The sequence below is a fragment of the Betta splendens genome, chromosome 10 (genome assembly GCF_900634795.4).
Source record: "Betta splendens chromosome 10, fBetSpl5.4, whole genome shotgun sequence".
NCBI classification, from domain to species: domain Eukaryota; kingdom Metazoa; phylum Chordata; class Actinopteri; order Anabantiformes; family Osphronemidae; genus Betta; species Betta splendens.
The window spans coordinates 18,890,917-18,906,920 of record NC_040890.2 but is presented as its reverse complement, the minus strand read 5'-3'; the positions used below and the strand labels follow the sequence as shown (position 1 = coordinate 18,906,920).

At 44.4% G+C, this 16,004-nt stretch overlaps 1 protein-coding gene and 1 long non-coding RNA gene across 4 annotated transcripts in view; one reads left to right on the top strand and one right to left on the bottom strand.

Annotated features, from left to right (window-relative positions):
• Positions 1 to 16,004, bottom strand: part of LOC114864684 (uncharacterized) — a 54,162-nt gene that overhangs the window by 21,966 nt on the left and 16,192 nt on the right. The window contains exon 1 of one of the 3 annotated variants that reach the window (XR_003787384.3): positions 6,290 to 6,389. The exons of the other annotated variants lie outside the window; for them this stretch is intronic. This is a non-coding gene — a long non-coding RNA (uncharacterized LOC114864684). Of the gene's footprint in view, positions 1 to 6,289; positions 6,390 to 16,004 lie in introns of those variants that run through there. 3 annotated transcript variants of the gene reach the window in all.
• The window catches only part of LOC114864677 (complexin-2-like), a 32,040-nt gene that overhangs the window by 11,825 nt on the left and 4,211 nt on the right, over positions 1 to 16,004 (top strand). The window contains exon 2 of the mRNA XM_029165601.3: positions 13,620 to 13,795. Coding sequence (XP_029021434.1) covers positions 13,620 to 13,795 — 176 coding nt within the window. The remainder of the gene's footprint in view (positions 1 to 13,619; positions 13,796 to 16,004) is intronic.

Genomic DNA, 16,004 nt, shown 5'->3' with positions numbered 1-16,004 from the left:
ATCATAATCATCAGCAGCAGCTCCAGTCACTTCACCTGTGAGTGACCTTTATCCTGACAACAAGCTAGACTGTTGTCCTCAGACTGTGGATCCGTGTTGACAGGTCTGAATACAGTTCCAACTCCTCCGTATATTCACCATTCTAAGATCACCGGTGCTGGTTCTTGTGCTGTCCACAACCGACGCCCGTCTGCTTTGAATCTAGCCTGTGTCTGTACCACGCAGAACACCAGTCCAAAGTAGCAGAAAGTAGAGAAGCAGTAAAGTCACTGATACAGAATCTATCTTCAAGCTGCTGCAGATCAACATCTAAAGGCCCAATGGTGCAGCAGCAAAAAGAAATTAGCGAGGAGCTTCACTATTTGCCCTTTCTCTGTAAGCTGCTTTTCCTCCACATCAAACACAAATAAAGGCGGTGAAGGTCTCCAGGCTGCATCGGTTATGCTGCTCACTGTGAACCTTTGTGGAGGTCCACAGGCTCGGGGGATGTGGGTGTTGAGAAAATGCTGCTGGGTTGCCGTGAGTGGGAGTGTGAACTTCTGCTGACTGCTAAAAAGCTTTATGGAGTTCCACCTAAAGAGCAGCAGCAGGCATCTGAGAACCCGGGTCGAACCATTAGCACCGAGATGGGGGTTCACAGGTTAGATATTTTCTTTCAGTTCCCTCCCAAGTGCTTGAAGGGGGCATTTCTTCCCTGCTATTCATGTATACTAGTGGGGACTTTGCGCCTGCGTGCTAATAGCATTTTTTCCAATCTACGAGTGCTCACATTGTGTGAACAACAATAAACAAAACGAGACATTCAATCATTGAGTTTATGGAACTGAGCAAATATTCCATCTGTGAGATGCAGAGAAAAAAAGGAAAAAAGGGGAATGGAAGTGAAGCCAGCTGACACAATGGGGCCGTAATTAGTTTGCAGATGTGAATTGGACATCGTCTTGGTTTTGGGGATGGTTGAATGTGTCACTGGCAGCGTAGGAGAGATGCATGAAATTAGTCTAACTCGTATCCAACATGAAACACACAGCCTGATGAAACGCTGAGGACCATCTGAAGTTAACATGCCCACACATTCCCAGGCACCTCAACCAAAATAGAAGCTATCACAGCAACTAAACCTAGGAATTAGTAATCATGCTGAGTGAGTGGATGTTGTCCTGCTGTGAGCAAAAATAGGTAACGATACATAACAGGAGAGAAAGAAAGAAGCTGACCCGTTTAATGTCATGCAGTTTAGTAGAACGACTAGCAAGTCGTCTGCACTAATGAATGAAGGTTTGGTTAATGAGAGAAGGAAAAAGTCACAGACAAAAGTCATCGCAAGGCACTTAACCTAACAGAACACAAACACTACACAACAAATCCCACTAAGCAGCACCAGGACACAGTACAGAGGCTCAGCGATGGCGGCCATCTGCCTTGACCGGTCGGGGGCAGAAAATAAAGCTGCTCTGAGTAGAAACCACTTTGTCCTTGGGACTGAAGAAACCACCAGCAGCTGCTTATGTGGGGATTAACCCTCAGCTCATATTTTAAATATGAGGTGCAAAATATTTTAGTACTAGCACTTGGCCTTTGCATTCTAATAATTCTACAGATGTTATTCCCTGACTCGGTGAAAAGCCTCATTATAGGTGCAAAAATAAGGCGGTGTCACACGCTGGTGCTGCAGCTCAGTCAGTGTCACTGACTCCCTGTCAGGTGAGACAGGAACGCTCGTGATTGATGAGCATGTTGCTTGTGCCGTATGATAAGATTGTGGAGCTGAGGAGCAGGACACGTATGTCTGCCTTGATTCAGGGAGGCAGTTTAGTAATTTATTCGCTCGTGTTGAGGGCGACCCTCTGTCAGACATTTTAATGCAGCTTGCTGCTCCCAGTTTGTCAGTCGGTGTGAGAACGTGCAGGAGGAATAACAGACATGCGGACAGGCGTTTGCTGGAAAGGTCAGCCTTCCACAGGCATTCATCTCCACATGCAATAACTCACACCTGTACTGGTATTTTGACATGGCTGAAGTGCCGTGGGCTCGCCGGCTCCCCAGAGGTGAAAAACCACAGAATCAATCACTGCCTGAAGGGTCACGAAGAAGGGAACCGCTCCGGTGCCAAAGTGATTATGGAAGAGAATCGGCAGCTTTGTTATCAGGGTGGCGCACGGTTCAGGCCTCACTGCAAGGTTTTGTCTTGCAACACAAAAGCAGGTAGATCTCTTCCCAATCCATAACCTCCACGACAGAACTCCCAGAGGCCAGAGAGCAGCATGAGGCCTATCGCTGACTGAGCCGTGATGGACAGAGGCTGCGTCAACCAGGATGAAGCGTGGGTGTGATCCAACAAAGAGAAAATGTGGATTTGGATTTTTTATTCAGTTCTTCTTGCAAACGCGCCCTCAGTCTTAATATACTTAATATTTTTATTGTGCTCATGAGAAGACATGTCCCATTTCTAATTAGAACTGATCCATCGTAGTTCAGATCAAAGTTTAGTTTTTAAATCACAAATGACTTACTTTAAAATGAAAGCACATTTCACCTGCCTCTGCATGTTGTCATGTACGTGATCAGCAACAGATGTGAAGATTTAAAACTGTGTATAGCTCGTCGAAGTGAAATGACACATATTCGTGTAATTATGCTTTTCCGACGTTAAAGGAAACCCGTCTGCTGCAAGCGACACGTCATTTACACTCATTATCAACATTTACTAATTATGCCAACAGAAAATTTAAATCAGATTCATCTACATTGGCTGCAAAACATTTGGTGTTTTAAAGTTGCATAGAATAATTGTTGTGGTTGATGTTAACTGTGTGCCTGACATTCAGCTACATCATTAAAGCCTAAAAATAAACACTTTTGCCAAGTTGGAAGTTGTTTCCATGTCTGTGATGTTTGCTCAAATGCAGCCCTCATGGATTAGACATGATGAGGAGAATGCAAATGAGAGGCAAATGGTGATATGCTAATGGTGAAGCTGCTAATTGCTAATGATTCCAGCCGAGGTGGTAAATACAGGATATGTTTGTGACCTGAGATTAATTGGTTGACTTTTTCCTTCTGGAGGAGATTGATTGGCTGTGGCAGCTTCCAAAGCTTCACGTAAAGACCTTTTCATTCAAATAGCGAGTAAAACTTATTACAATAAATACTATTTCTACAATAACCCACTTTGAATGGCAAATAGCTCTGTGCCAGGCTTTTATCATGGATCTCCTCTGACATCAGTTCACCACCAGGTGTCAACTGCTAGGTTCAGTTAGTAACTTCTCATCTCAGGTTTGACTCGTCTGCCGTCAATCGGCCATTTTCCTCTCGCAGGCATATTTATGCCCGTTTCGTGCAGGTTCGCTGCTGTGCGCGGGTTCAACCGGCAGCGCTGGGTGGTGAAAGCTTCTTGTCTGCTGTGAGTCACGCACGGCTGCCGTCTCGGACACTGAGCCTGTCAGGAGGTCTGAGCGTGTTGTCTTGGCTGGTGCTGCCAACAATCAGCTCAGGCTCCGAGAAGCATGGAGCGAAGCTAACAGGATTAGAACCGGACTTCCTGTGTGTGTACTGAGACGCTGCCAGGGGACAGGAACTCAAACTCTCAAACACGGGCTCACGTGAAACAGATCTGCGTTTAATTCACTTCATGTACAAAGCTTCACTTTAGAGTTTGAGACTTCTAAGAATATTTGTAATTGTGCTGGAAGAAAGTTTCACCTGAGACATTGCTGAGTGTTTGTAGTTCAGTCACAACGTGGAAAACAAGCAGCCCTGTTAATATAATGCCCTGACGTATATAACTCGCTTCTGTACGTGTTCATTTCCTCAGGTTTTACAACAGAGACTTGTTACCGTCATTAATGAATGTCCCTCAGAGGAGCACGGCTCCAGAATAGAGCGTCCATCTTCCTCCTCTGTCTAATAATACACCCTGCGTCCTCACTGACCTCAACCTTGACAGCTTCCCATAAAACACCATCAATCCATTTACTGAGGAGGAGATGTGTTTTCAGGGGTCAGAGCAGAAAACAGACCCACTGCCTAACATCAAATTCAACAGAATCTAATGAGCACAGTGAAGCCAAGACAACACAAATGTAAAAGCTTCTTGCTACATATTATGTTTGTGCCCTGCTCTAAGGAAAAGCTGCAGCTAGAGGCAAATCTGTGTCTCGATGATAGACGCTTTTAGGAGGACGGACACTCACCAACGCGACTACCTTCACACATAATGGACCTGATGTGTAGTCTCTTTAAAAGCCCCATCCGCCCACTGCCCAAATAGCTGAGCCAAATATATTTGTCAGACCAAATCACCAGCAGGCTGGGCAGAAACCAGTGTTACTGCAGCACCTATTTTCCACCAAGCACCCTGGTTTATAAGTGAAGGTCCCGAAATAGAGGCCATGGAGCAACTTGACAACAGTTGAACCAGATGTCTGTGTGTCTAGACCTCTTTGCCTTCAAACATTGAATGAAACAGGTCAATGTTTGTGCTGCAATAAAAGGTTTTTAAGGTCGAGTCAACAGAAATGTGCCACAAAATACAAACTGCACAAACAACGAACAAGAGTAAGAGTAAGAACATGTGAAGTGCACCAGGGAGATGGAAGCATTAAGATTCCTCCCCTCCTCAGTCAGCCAAGGTCACATGGATGAATCAGCATCACAAACCCCGCCGTCACACTCTACTTCCCTTTTCTCCTCGCCACCAATAAACTCTCAGCCCTCTCCTTCGCTCCTATTTTCCAATTTCATGTGCCTCTCTTCCTTTCGTTCTTTCATTTGCCATGATTCAGTCTCTATTTGCGATTCTCACCTTCATTCACTCTCGCTTCCATCACATAAGGATTATATTTCTCAAAAAAGAGAAGATGTCGGGGGGAGGATCGTGATCTCACCTCCATAGAAATCTTACACAAAATTCAGGCCTGACCTCCATTCTCGGTTTGCTTCTCGCGCTTCCTTTCGCGCTTGCTTCAAAGAGCTGTGGGAGAGGCGGCGCTCGGGTCGCCTGGTGAACATCAGAGAACATCTAGAAACACTCCAACATCAAGCGCGCCACAGCCTGTGCTGTGACTGCAAATCAGTCAGGGAAAGGCATGATGGGATTTTTCTGCTGCAGTCAGTCACACTTTTCACACATTTTGCCTGTCTTAATGTGGCAAAGCAGAGATTCTCAGGCAAGAGGTCAAAAGGGAAAAACAGACATTTTGTCTTCAATGCATGAAATGGCGGCTTTCTGTGGCTCTGTGAGCATCAACCAGGCAAAAACAGTAAACGGTTCATGTGCAGTTCAATTCAACACACTGACAAACAGGAGTTGTGTTTTTTTGGAGGCAAAAAGCTGGTTTTAAATTTAAATATCCATCCATCCGGTCGCGGGGGCTGGAGCCTATCCCAGCTGGCTATGGGTGAGAGGCGGGTCGCCAGCCCATCGCAGGGCAACACTCAGACAAACCAGATTTAAATATGTAAATCAGAAAACTCGTGACAGAATTATTGGTCATGATAAAATTCTGTTGACATTCAACTGGAAACGAGCCAAAGGCTGCCTGTCTTTGTGGTGTCATTCACGTGAGTGTAATTTCTAAAATGTCAGTATTATTTCATTGTTCTGCAGCTGTGGCCTTTTGTGCAGTGCATTGTAAAATGCCAATTTAAACAGAGTTTAGTAAAAAGGGGGCTGGGCTGGATGTGTTGGGCAGATCCACAGTCTGTAGGACTGGAAAAGATGAAAAGCTCTGTCTGCATCATGTTATTCCCTGACTCGACACACGGCATCACATCCACCCCTTCAAATCCAAATCTGAATCCACTGTGTTCTGTTCTATCACTTCCTATTTCCATTTCTGCATGGGCTGAACCACATTTCATGTAGATCCCTTATTCTGTTTATTGCACAGAAAGTTGAGCTTCATAAAGTAAAACAAAAAGCATAAAATGCAGAGAGTTAGAATAAATGTGGCCTTTGACAAGTCAGTACTACAGCACATAGCATCACATCACATCAGTGAAGGCTGAGGAAACAGAGAGAAGCTGCAATTATTAAAGGGTTCTGATTCACAGCATGAATCAACTGTACGCTGTGTTTCATTAGCCACTGTCATTGTGAGCACAGATGGGAGGATGGTGAATAAGTCACATCAGAGTTTGCAGCTTTCTCATAAATACATAGACGCTTGTGCATCTTTATTCCTCTCCTCTGACAGACACCGTTCAGCTTTGGGCTGTTATTGGTGAACGATTATAATCTTAGTTTTAGTGTATTATGATGAAGTGAATTCCCTGTTATTTTTACCTCCCTCTTTGGCTTTGTATCTAACTGCAGCCTATCCGAACCGTGCAGGGCTCCACAGCTCGGTACGTAGGCACTCGTTGCTTATGCAGTCATTCGTGCTGTGAAAGCGATTGGCATGAATTACATTTTCATATTTCACACCCTCATAAAACTCAAAAGCCACACAAATTCAAGCCATGGGTGACAGCGCGGAGGTTGGTGCGACTTCATGTTTGAGTAATGGTGTTACACACGTGATCGATGAGGCAGCGAGGACGAGGAAAGGCTGATTATGCAGAGTGGGAAGTCTTGGTTTCCTTGTGCTGATTCACCAGTTTTGAGACCCTGCGACGGTGACCGCCACCGAGGACTTACAGTAAAGCTGGTTCCTGATATTAGCAAAGTGGCAGGAGGTCAAATCGGAGCTAAAGGCATAGCTTGGAGGTGCGAGGGTCTCAGGGACCAATACGCATGCATAATGGTGAGAGGGCATCAGCGGGATTAGATCCATGGAGGTAACAAATGACAGCAACGTGACGTCCACCCAACAGAGCTGGAGCAGCGATTTAACATCTGATTCAGACTTTCTGTTCAACCCAGCTACGTTCACGTTCAATTAAAGTTCTGCAGTTGTGCAGAGACTTGATTTCTTGTTAGCAAAGTTTCCAAGTTAAGAGCATATGTCAAACCACTGGAACTTAAGAACTTAAATAGTAGAATATTTCAGCTGTTGAACTGGCTATGAACTCGCTGCCGGTTTGACAACCTGGTGCAGGTCCAGAGTCCAACTCTCTCACATTTTGGTTCATCACTTCCTCCGTAGACATTTGTGTTTATACAGTATGAACATAATAAAAGCTTTTGCTTCTGTTTGGCAGACGCTAACACCCAAGTTAACATGGTTGACATATCTATTTTTCAACACGCTGGACCTAGAGATGATGTAACATACTGTACAAGGTAAAGTCAAACTGAAACTTAGTATTTCAAACTAAACTTTGACCAGTAAACTTTGATTTCTTTACTTTTAAGTATAAATGTCCTGCCTACAAAAGTAAATTGATCTCAGCTGAATCGATCTGCTTTAATCTTCCCACACTACGGCTGCAAACGTCTATTCTTCGCATGAGGGGATACGTTAAGTTTCAGATAATTGTAGTCATCCTTGTTTTAAAGTCCATTTGCATTCATGAGATAACAGGGGGTCGAGAGAACCTGTTAATTGGTTAACTTGTTAATTGGCTCTGGCATGTTAGAACTCAAAGGCGTTAGAAGATCTTCAAGATATGTGGAACGTCTATAAATAGGACATGAAAATAACGTGAAGATTTAGAGGTAGATGTGCGAAATAACACAAATCAATGAATAAAACCTTTTTACACCATTTAAAAATATAAAACCCTTTTTGTATCAATACGCCTTATAAAAGACACAGATGCAGCACAGATTACAAGAAAAATGGATTAATCACTGACTGAATAGGTTCTAATAAGTTCCAGTGGAAAAATTGTTGGAGGAACCAGGAATTAAACCATCAATCCTGAGCCACCAGGACGCCTTTTATAGCATATAAATCCTAATTAGCCCTTGGATGTTCAAAGATTTTGTTCAACTCAATCTGTTTTTCTTCTTTAATTAGACACATCTGAATTGAGGCAAACAAATACGCTTCCTAAACTATCAGATAACATGATTGATCTGTGTACAGAATAAATAAACGCCCCCCCGTGTGCTGGAGGGTGGAGGCGTGTCATCCTGTAGGTGCTGCAGCCTCACCTCCATGACTCATTACTGCAGTGTCTCCAGAGCGGCTGCTAATGAAGCTCGATGCCGATGATGCGTGGCGCGCGTCCAGCGGCTGTGGGGTGACAGCAAACTAAACCTCAGATCCAGCTTGTGCAGAATCAGGAGATATTGAACCCAAACTCCCAAGAATCCACTCCTACCAAGGAGCTAATAAACATCATCATAACAACTGTGACAGATAACGCCATAATATCCTGGTGATAGTTGTTTTAACAGTAAAGGGAAATTAACAGCTTTACTAAAATGTTTTTCTTTGTTTATTTGTAGTAAAATCTCCTTCTTGTAGTCTGAGGCGTTGATTTAACTGATCTGTTTGCTTACATTTCTGATTGCTGCTTTTTTTCCAGCTGAATGTCTGTGGGGGGTCTCGCCCCAATGTGGTGGCAAGCTCAGGTGATAAATGTGGCCTGTCCCTGCTCACTCATCACCAAGGCCAGAATGTGTGAGGCTGTGGGAGGCTGTGTGAGGCTGCGGGAGGATGTGGGAGGATGTGGGAGGCTGTGTGAGGCTGCGGGAGGCTGTGGGAGGCTGTGTGAGGCTGCAGGAGGCTGCGGGAGGATGTGGGAGGATGTGGGAGGCTGTGTGAGGCTGCGTGAGGCTGCGGGAGGATGTGGGAGGCTGCGGGAGGCTGTGGGAGGCTGTGGGAGGCTGCGGGAGGCTGTGGGAGGCTGTGGGAGGCTGTGGGAGGCTGTAGGAGGCTGTGGGAGGCTGCGGGAGGCTGTGGGAGGCTGCGGGAGGATGTGGGAGGCTGTGGGAGGCTGTGGGAGGCTGTGGGAGGCTGTAGGAGGCTGCGGGAGGCTGCGGGAGGCTGTGGGAGGCTGCGGGAGGATGTGGGAGGCTGTGGGAGGCTGTGGGAGGCTGCAGGAGGCTGTGGGAGGCTGCAGGAGGCTGTGGGAGGCTGTCCTCCACTGATAATGCTTGCAAACGGGTGATAAAGCAGTAATGATGTATCTCAAGCCCCTGTTTCCCATGTTCCCTGGAGATTTAGTGAAGAATGCAGTGGGTGGTGGAGGTGGTTTGGATGGAGAACATTGTCCTCCTCCACATTCGTTTTAGTGCAGCATAATTCGATTTATTCCTCTATTTCTTAAAGTAACTTCTGTTAGTGGTTCTGTGCAAAAATAATCCTGACAAATGAATCTAACAACTATTCAAGTTTACACCAATCAGACACCTGTCACAGCAGCTTTTCCTGGGTGGCGCCGTGCGTTGGCACCACTTTAAACCAGGCAGAACTTACAATACGACAGAATTATTAATCTTGCTAAGCTTCGACCTTCAGCTCTGAACGAGCTCTGGCCCCTTCTCCAAGAAGGCTGCGCTCTAAAAAGCAGACCAAGCTCCTGATAACATCAGTAGCTGTCGGGGAACAGCAGAGACAGCTCAGTGTGAAATGTGATTCAGTGCTAGTTCAACAAAAGCTCTTTTATTTGTCATCTTTTCACAGTTTGACATTGATAAAACTTTGTGTAGGAGTCGAAACACAACCACAGATCACGATGCAATCTTGGCTTGACGCGACCTTTAAGAAGTGTTTTGTCACTGTTACCTGAGTCAAAAGCAGATTCATGAGCCAAGTGCAGTGGTGACAGACAGGCCAAACGCTGGCACACAGTGTTTACCTCATTAGATATATCTGTCTCCACCACCCAACAATGACACAGAACAGGCTCAGGACCTGCTGCTGTGTGCTTCTCAACCAGTTCAGCGTCCACACACTGCTGCTGAGCTGCAGGGAAGAGGCCTCTCGGTCGTTCCTCTGGGTTTGACCGTCTTCATGCTTGGCTCAGGGCAGAAGGCTGCTGTGGGCCACAGCTCTGAGCTGGAGACCTGCTGGTGAGGCAGATGGGGAAGTGGGACAGTCCTTGGGCTCAGTCCCACCCTTTCTTCTCAGCAATGTCTGTTTATTTTATCTTTGAGCGTCTCTCTTTCTTTTAGTTTTTCTCTCTGCTGCCGCATCTTTAATATTATCATCCAGGCATTAACCTCCCTCTATTTACTTAGTTATTGTCTCTTACACCAGCACACATTTTCTCATCTAAAACTCTGTCTTATGTGTCCTTGTCACAGATTCTTATTGTGTCATTGTCTCTTTGTTTTTACTCATCTACAGTTTTTCAGTCAGTCCATCGTATTTGCTCAGCTCTACTAGACGTGCAGTTGCTCACACACACACACACACACACACACACACACACACACACACACACACACACACACACACACACACACACACAGACACAGACACACACACACACACACACACACACACACACACACACACACACACACACACACACACACAGCTTGACCTTCATACACTGTCCTTGCTTTAGTCTCTGTCTCCTCTGCTTTATGTTTTTCTCTCTCCACCGTGGGCTCTCATCCATCCAGGATGAAACAATAACATGGTTGGAGCACAAACACACCTGGAGAACACACGTTTGATCGTGCTCTAGCAGTGAAACACCCACACCATACATGCAAAGACGCATAGTGTGAATTAGGAGCAGTACATTTTGTTCTCATTCGTACCACAAATATCTCCACACACTCTCTCCTCATGTTCCCACATGCTCTCCAAATCTAATGCCATCATTTATGTAACTCTGCACAGTCTAATCCAACATGCAAACCAACCATCCATAACTACCAAACCTCTCTCTGATCCTATTTCAGTTTCTACTTTTTCCTCCGGCTAAGCAAAGAACGGGTGCTCCTACTTTAAAATTGGCCCTCAGGCCCTGGATAACCCAAAAAGCCAAAAAAAACCCCACTAAAATGAGTCAGCAAGAATCAGCAGCTCCACACACTCACATCAGCCATGTCACTGTACAGGTTAGACCTGCAGTGACGTGTAGTTTAGTGTAATGGGGTGATTTAGGAATGGTTTTAGTGGCCAAAGAGGAGCTCACGTCTGACTGCAGAAAGTTCAGACTGAAAAGAAAACCCAAGGGTGAAGGTTCTTCCAGCCCAAAGGGCCACAAACCATCCTGTTGTGAAATTTCAGACTTTTTGTTACAGTGTAAAGCAAACATGTCGTGAACAATGAGTTAGTTACTCTTCTCTCTAATTAAGTGCTGTAAAACTTTTCTGTAACTGTAGCTGAGGTTCTCAGCTCGTCCTCTGGAGGCTTCTCGTTCTGCTCGCAGCTCCCAGACTTCACAGCTGGCAGCATTTGATGACACCAAGGCTTTTGGGAACGACGGATGTCTCACATTGCTACATAGCAACTTTGCCACAATCAGCTGAACTAATTAGCCTTTAGCACCACATTGTCGTGTGTGAAGAGTGAAGGATGTGGTGCCATTCGATCTCTTTCTATTTGAATATATTCTAATTTCATTCTAACACATCCCAACAAAATTAAATAGATTCCAACAAATCTTCTCAAATGTAATAAATGGCTGGATGGAAAGGTCAACGTGAATAATAAATATGTCTTCTACATATCTGAATCTACCTTCACATACTATGTGAGCACAAATTAAAATATCAAAATAGGAAGCAGCACTAATGAGAAGCTGAGAATAGGTCATGTTGACAGAGATGTAGGAAGATATATCTAATGAAACCGCAGCTCAAACACATCATCGTTGTGCTATTTTTAATTTCAACTGCACTTTTAAAAAGTTTTAACTCAAATTCTGAGTTTCTACAATAATCTTGGCCATGATAAATGTATAATCCCTGAGGTTCCTCACCCTCAGTCCGCTGAGCTTCTGTGAAGAGTGTTATTCATACAACATTTGAGAAATATTCTTAAGCTACAGCAAGAAAGTCAGAGAAGTTCCTATTCAGCTGTTTGTCCTTAGCCCGCGGAAAAGCAGCAACAGCAACAAGCTTACTTATGACTTTTATTGCAAGGAAATAACTTCTCTATGAATTTATGTTATAAAGAAATAAAACTAATAGTTCCCTACCTACAGTAGATACCTGTAAAGAAATTCTCTGGATACAGAGGTCAGGCTTCAATAGGTGCAAAAACTAAGTCTGACACATGTCAAGTCCTGAAATAACAAACCAAACACATCTTAACATAGCACGTTAATACTGTACAGACTTATTAATTAGCAGTCACCCTAGACCCTGTGATGAGGTCTGGGCTTATCCTGGTCCACACAGCAAGTTCAAACTACAGCCAACAACCTCAAGGTCGACACTGTCTCATCAATTTCAGCTCTGAAGCAGATGGCTGAATGGAGTTCTCCCTCTGGAGAGCCTTCGAGGCCCAGCCTCGCAGCCAAGCGCAGACAGAGGCGCTGGGAGTAAAAAGGCATATTCTGGACTAGGTATATTTCACTTTTGCATGGTCTGGTCCAGGAGGTCCAGTTCTAATTAAAATCTATTTCTTTTACAACGACTTGAAAGCAAGTGGAGCCGTCCTGCAGGTTCAGAGCTCATCAGGCCACTGTGAGCGCTGGCTTGTTTCCAGCCACTGAGCTGGAAAGACGAGCCGATGCCTCTGGAGTGAGAACACGCAGCCAGAGCCCGAGAGGTGGCAACGAGCAAAAACCCAGCAGGAGCAGCTCGGTACACAGGCGGAGGGTTCAACCAGTAAAACCTGCTCAAAGGCTTTGATTTTCATTTCGTACACTCCATAATTTCCATCTATTCAATACAGATCTGATATGTTAAAGAAGCTGTTTGCTGTGGAGACCTACACCCATTCCTGTGTGACTGGCGTCTAAGAACGGCACTTGTGAAAACACTTCACTCCAGCACAACAAATAGGCAGAAGAAACAGGAACTGACAAAATGTTTACTGTGAAGGGCTACAGATCTCTCTGAGTTGACGTTGTTTTCATTTTGTGCAATAGTGAATAGCACCTGGCGGCTCAGACAGTGTTGACGGTGTGAGCATCAGCGCAGACCAAGAACTGCTGGGATGAGCTTGACAAACCTTAATCTGAACCCTGACAGGTGAAGAGAACAGGCAGCTCTGTAGGGCCAGACAAGAAGCTTAGCAGCAACCAGTCCTGCAGCCCCCACACACCGTTCAGGGTTCGTATGAATGCTGACAGACCAGGGCTGGGATCAGCATTAGATATGATCCTGTCTTTCCTGCGACAGACAGGAGATGAATTCAGTAGCAGAGAAAGCCCCAGTGTATTTATTATGTCCCTTTCAACAGCACTACAAGCCTTTTGTTCCCGGTCCTTGGTCAAAGTGGACGCTTTACATGAGGATGTAAATTCCTGCCGGAGATAGCAAAGGCCAAAGTGAGCTGCACAAAGGCAATCAAGAGCATTGCTAATAATTAATTGCAGCGTCTTTTATCTCAGGCTTTTGCTCGTGGCACTCACCTCTCGTTTCCTCTTTTGTCTGAGCTTTTTGTCTTCTATTCACTCATTCACCAGCCTCAAAGCGGATTAAAATACAAAGCAAAGTCTGTTGAATTATCCAAAATCTTTAGACGTACCACTTCCTCACTGCACACTTGCTTAGCAACAGGCCAAATAGCCACAGTCCATTATGTGCAATTACTCAGAATTGCTTGTTTCATTTATCACTTCTCTCTCTCTCGCACTTTCACCAACAACAGGGGCCACTAAAGACATGGGCAAGATGCTCGGTGGCGAAGAGGAGAAGGATCCCGATGCTCAGAAAAAAGAGGAGGAAAGACAAGAGGCGCTGAGGCAACAGGAGGAGGAGAGAAAGGCCAAATATGCAAGAATGGAGGCAGAGAGAGAAAACATCCGACAGGGCATCAGGGACAAGGTAAAAGGACCACAACAGCAAACTGATGTTTCTACAGACACACAACAACTGTGTTTGTTTGGTGAAGGTCCAACAACTGATTTACAGCTATTTGAAACTCTACCTTCAAAACCCCCAAGTCTTACATTTCTGTTACAAAACTGGCCTGTGTTGCAAAGTAACATCCATTACTTACTGCAGATTTAGTAGCAGAACACAAGGAGCCACAAGGAAGCGACTGGCGACTGAAATTACAGACCCATGCGCAGTTCGGCTCAGACAATAAAATCACTTTGGTAACAAGAAACATTGTTTAGTTTGAGAGTTTTGGCTTTGATAAAGTCACACTGAAGCAACTTTAAGTGAAACACCGCCCTCAACAATGCTGAGACCTAAACTGTGAAGCCCTCGTTAGACGTTCTCTCCTTGTTCTGCACTTCACTGAGTCCTAGTTACAGTTTAGGAACAACTCTCAGATGAACAGAGGATGAAGAGAGGAGAAAGGCCAATATGACAGCATATCTTTGGAAGCTTTGATTATGGAGAGTGGAGAGGGGCTGACTAAGCGTGACTGTCTTCACTTCGACTGATGCAAGCTTTTGTTACTGAGGAAGAGAACGAGGGAGACAGATTGCACAAGAACACAGCAGAAGGAGACACAGAGGAGACACCATCAGCAAATCAGGCCAAGGCTTTTCTGTCAGAAGAAATATTCAGGTCTTCAACTAAAACTTCTATTGCCCCTCAATTCAGCAGATGAATCATCAGAGGGATGGTCCAGCAACAATACGCAGCCTGATAATTATCTGTCAACCAGCCTCAGTCTGACAAGTCAAACCGAAACTGACACGTTCAATGAACTAATCGCTAATTAACAAAACACAATCTAATACATGTAGTTGCTATTAGGCCAGTATGGAAAACAATGGAGCTCTTTTCTCAAACTTTCCTAAATAAAAATTCCTAGAGTCTGAAATCAAATTTGACTGAACAGTTGCTTTGAGCAGACATTTTAATATTACAAAGCATTATTAAACAACAAACTACATCAGCTGCTGTTTCTTGGATGCTCCCTTTATGCACCATCGAAAATTCACTTACTTTGATGATAAAATGTAGTATTGGACACTTCGTGACGAACCCCACAGCTGGTTGATGCATTTTGGGGGGTTAAAAACAGATGGACTCTGTCAGAAAGCTTAGCCTCTCTCTTCTTGACACAGTCTGGCCCACAGCACGTCTCTTTTATAAGCTCCCTCTTAAACACCTAAAAGCAACTTGATGAACTTCCAAAGCTGTCACATACCAAATGTGATAGCTTCAGAATTAATATGTATATTTGCAGTAATATTATTTCAAACCATTGAAGCCAGTGTAAACTATAGGACTTATGGCCCTAAATGACAAACAAATGATGCATGAATCTGCCTCACCGACCTACAGCTCTTGCTCAGCTTCACCTTTAAGCAGCGGTTTTACCTCCCACTGCTCCTTTCTGATCGATTGCAGACCCACTCTGACCTACATGTTGCAAGAATATGATTTCTGTACAATAATGTGTTCAGAATTCATACCTGACGCCTTGTTTGAAGGAAAAAAACCTATTCAAGGGATTAGGATTAGAATGTAGCATGTTGAAAGGATGGATGAGGAAAGTGAAGTAGGACAAGAATAAAAGGTTTTATTGGCTGCAAGAGAAATCCTTCAAATCCAATGTTGATCAAAATAAAGCAAATACAGCAGAGTAACAGAAAAGCAAAAGCAGCCCAAACCAGCAGACAAATCTAGGTTATGTTTGACTTCTCTGTACGTACTACCCTGTTGCTCCATCTAGCTCGGGCACATGGAAATGGATACCAGTGGTACTCCTTTAAGATATTTATTGCTGCAGTATCACATTAATGTCTGCCTGGGAGAGCAGCAAAGAGGTCACAGAGGACTTCAGCTCATTTTCTGCATCTCTGCCTCAACATCCACTATCATTCAGCCTGTTGACCTTCATGTGCTCTCCAACCCTCGTAGTCCACTCTATCGATTTTGCTTAAACTAGAACCACATTTGTGGTGTTACCTAATATTCTGTGAGCAACTGTACAGAAATCCAAGAGAAACAATGGCTCCAATTCAAAATAAGTTTGAATTTAGATTCATAAGCTTCAGGTCTACTTTAGGTTAAAAAGCATGTGCAATATCAGTGCTAAATTGCTTTAATGTGTCCATGATGTGTTTTT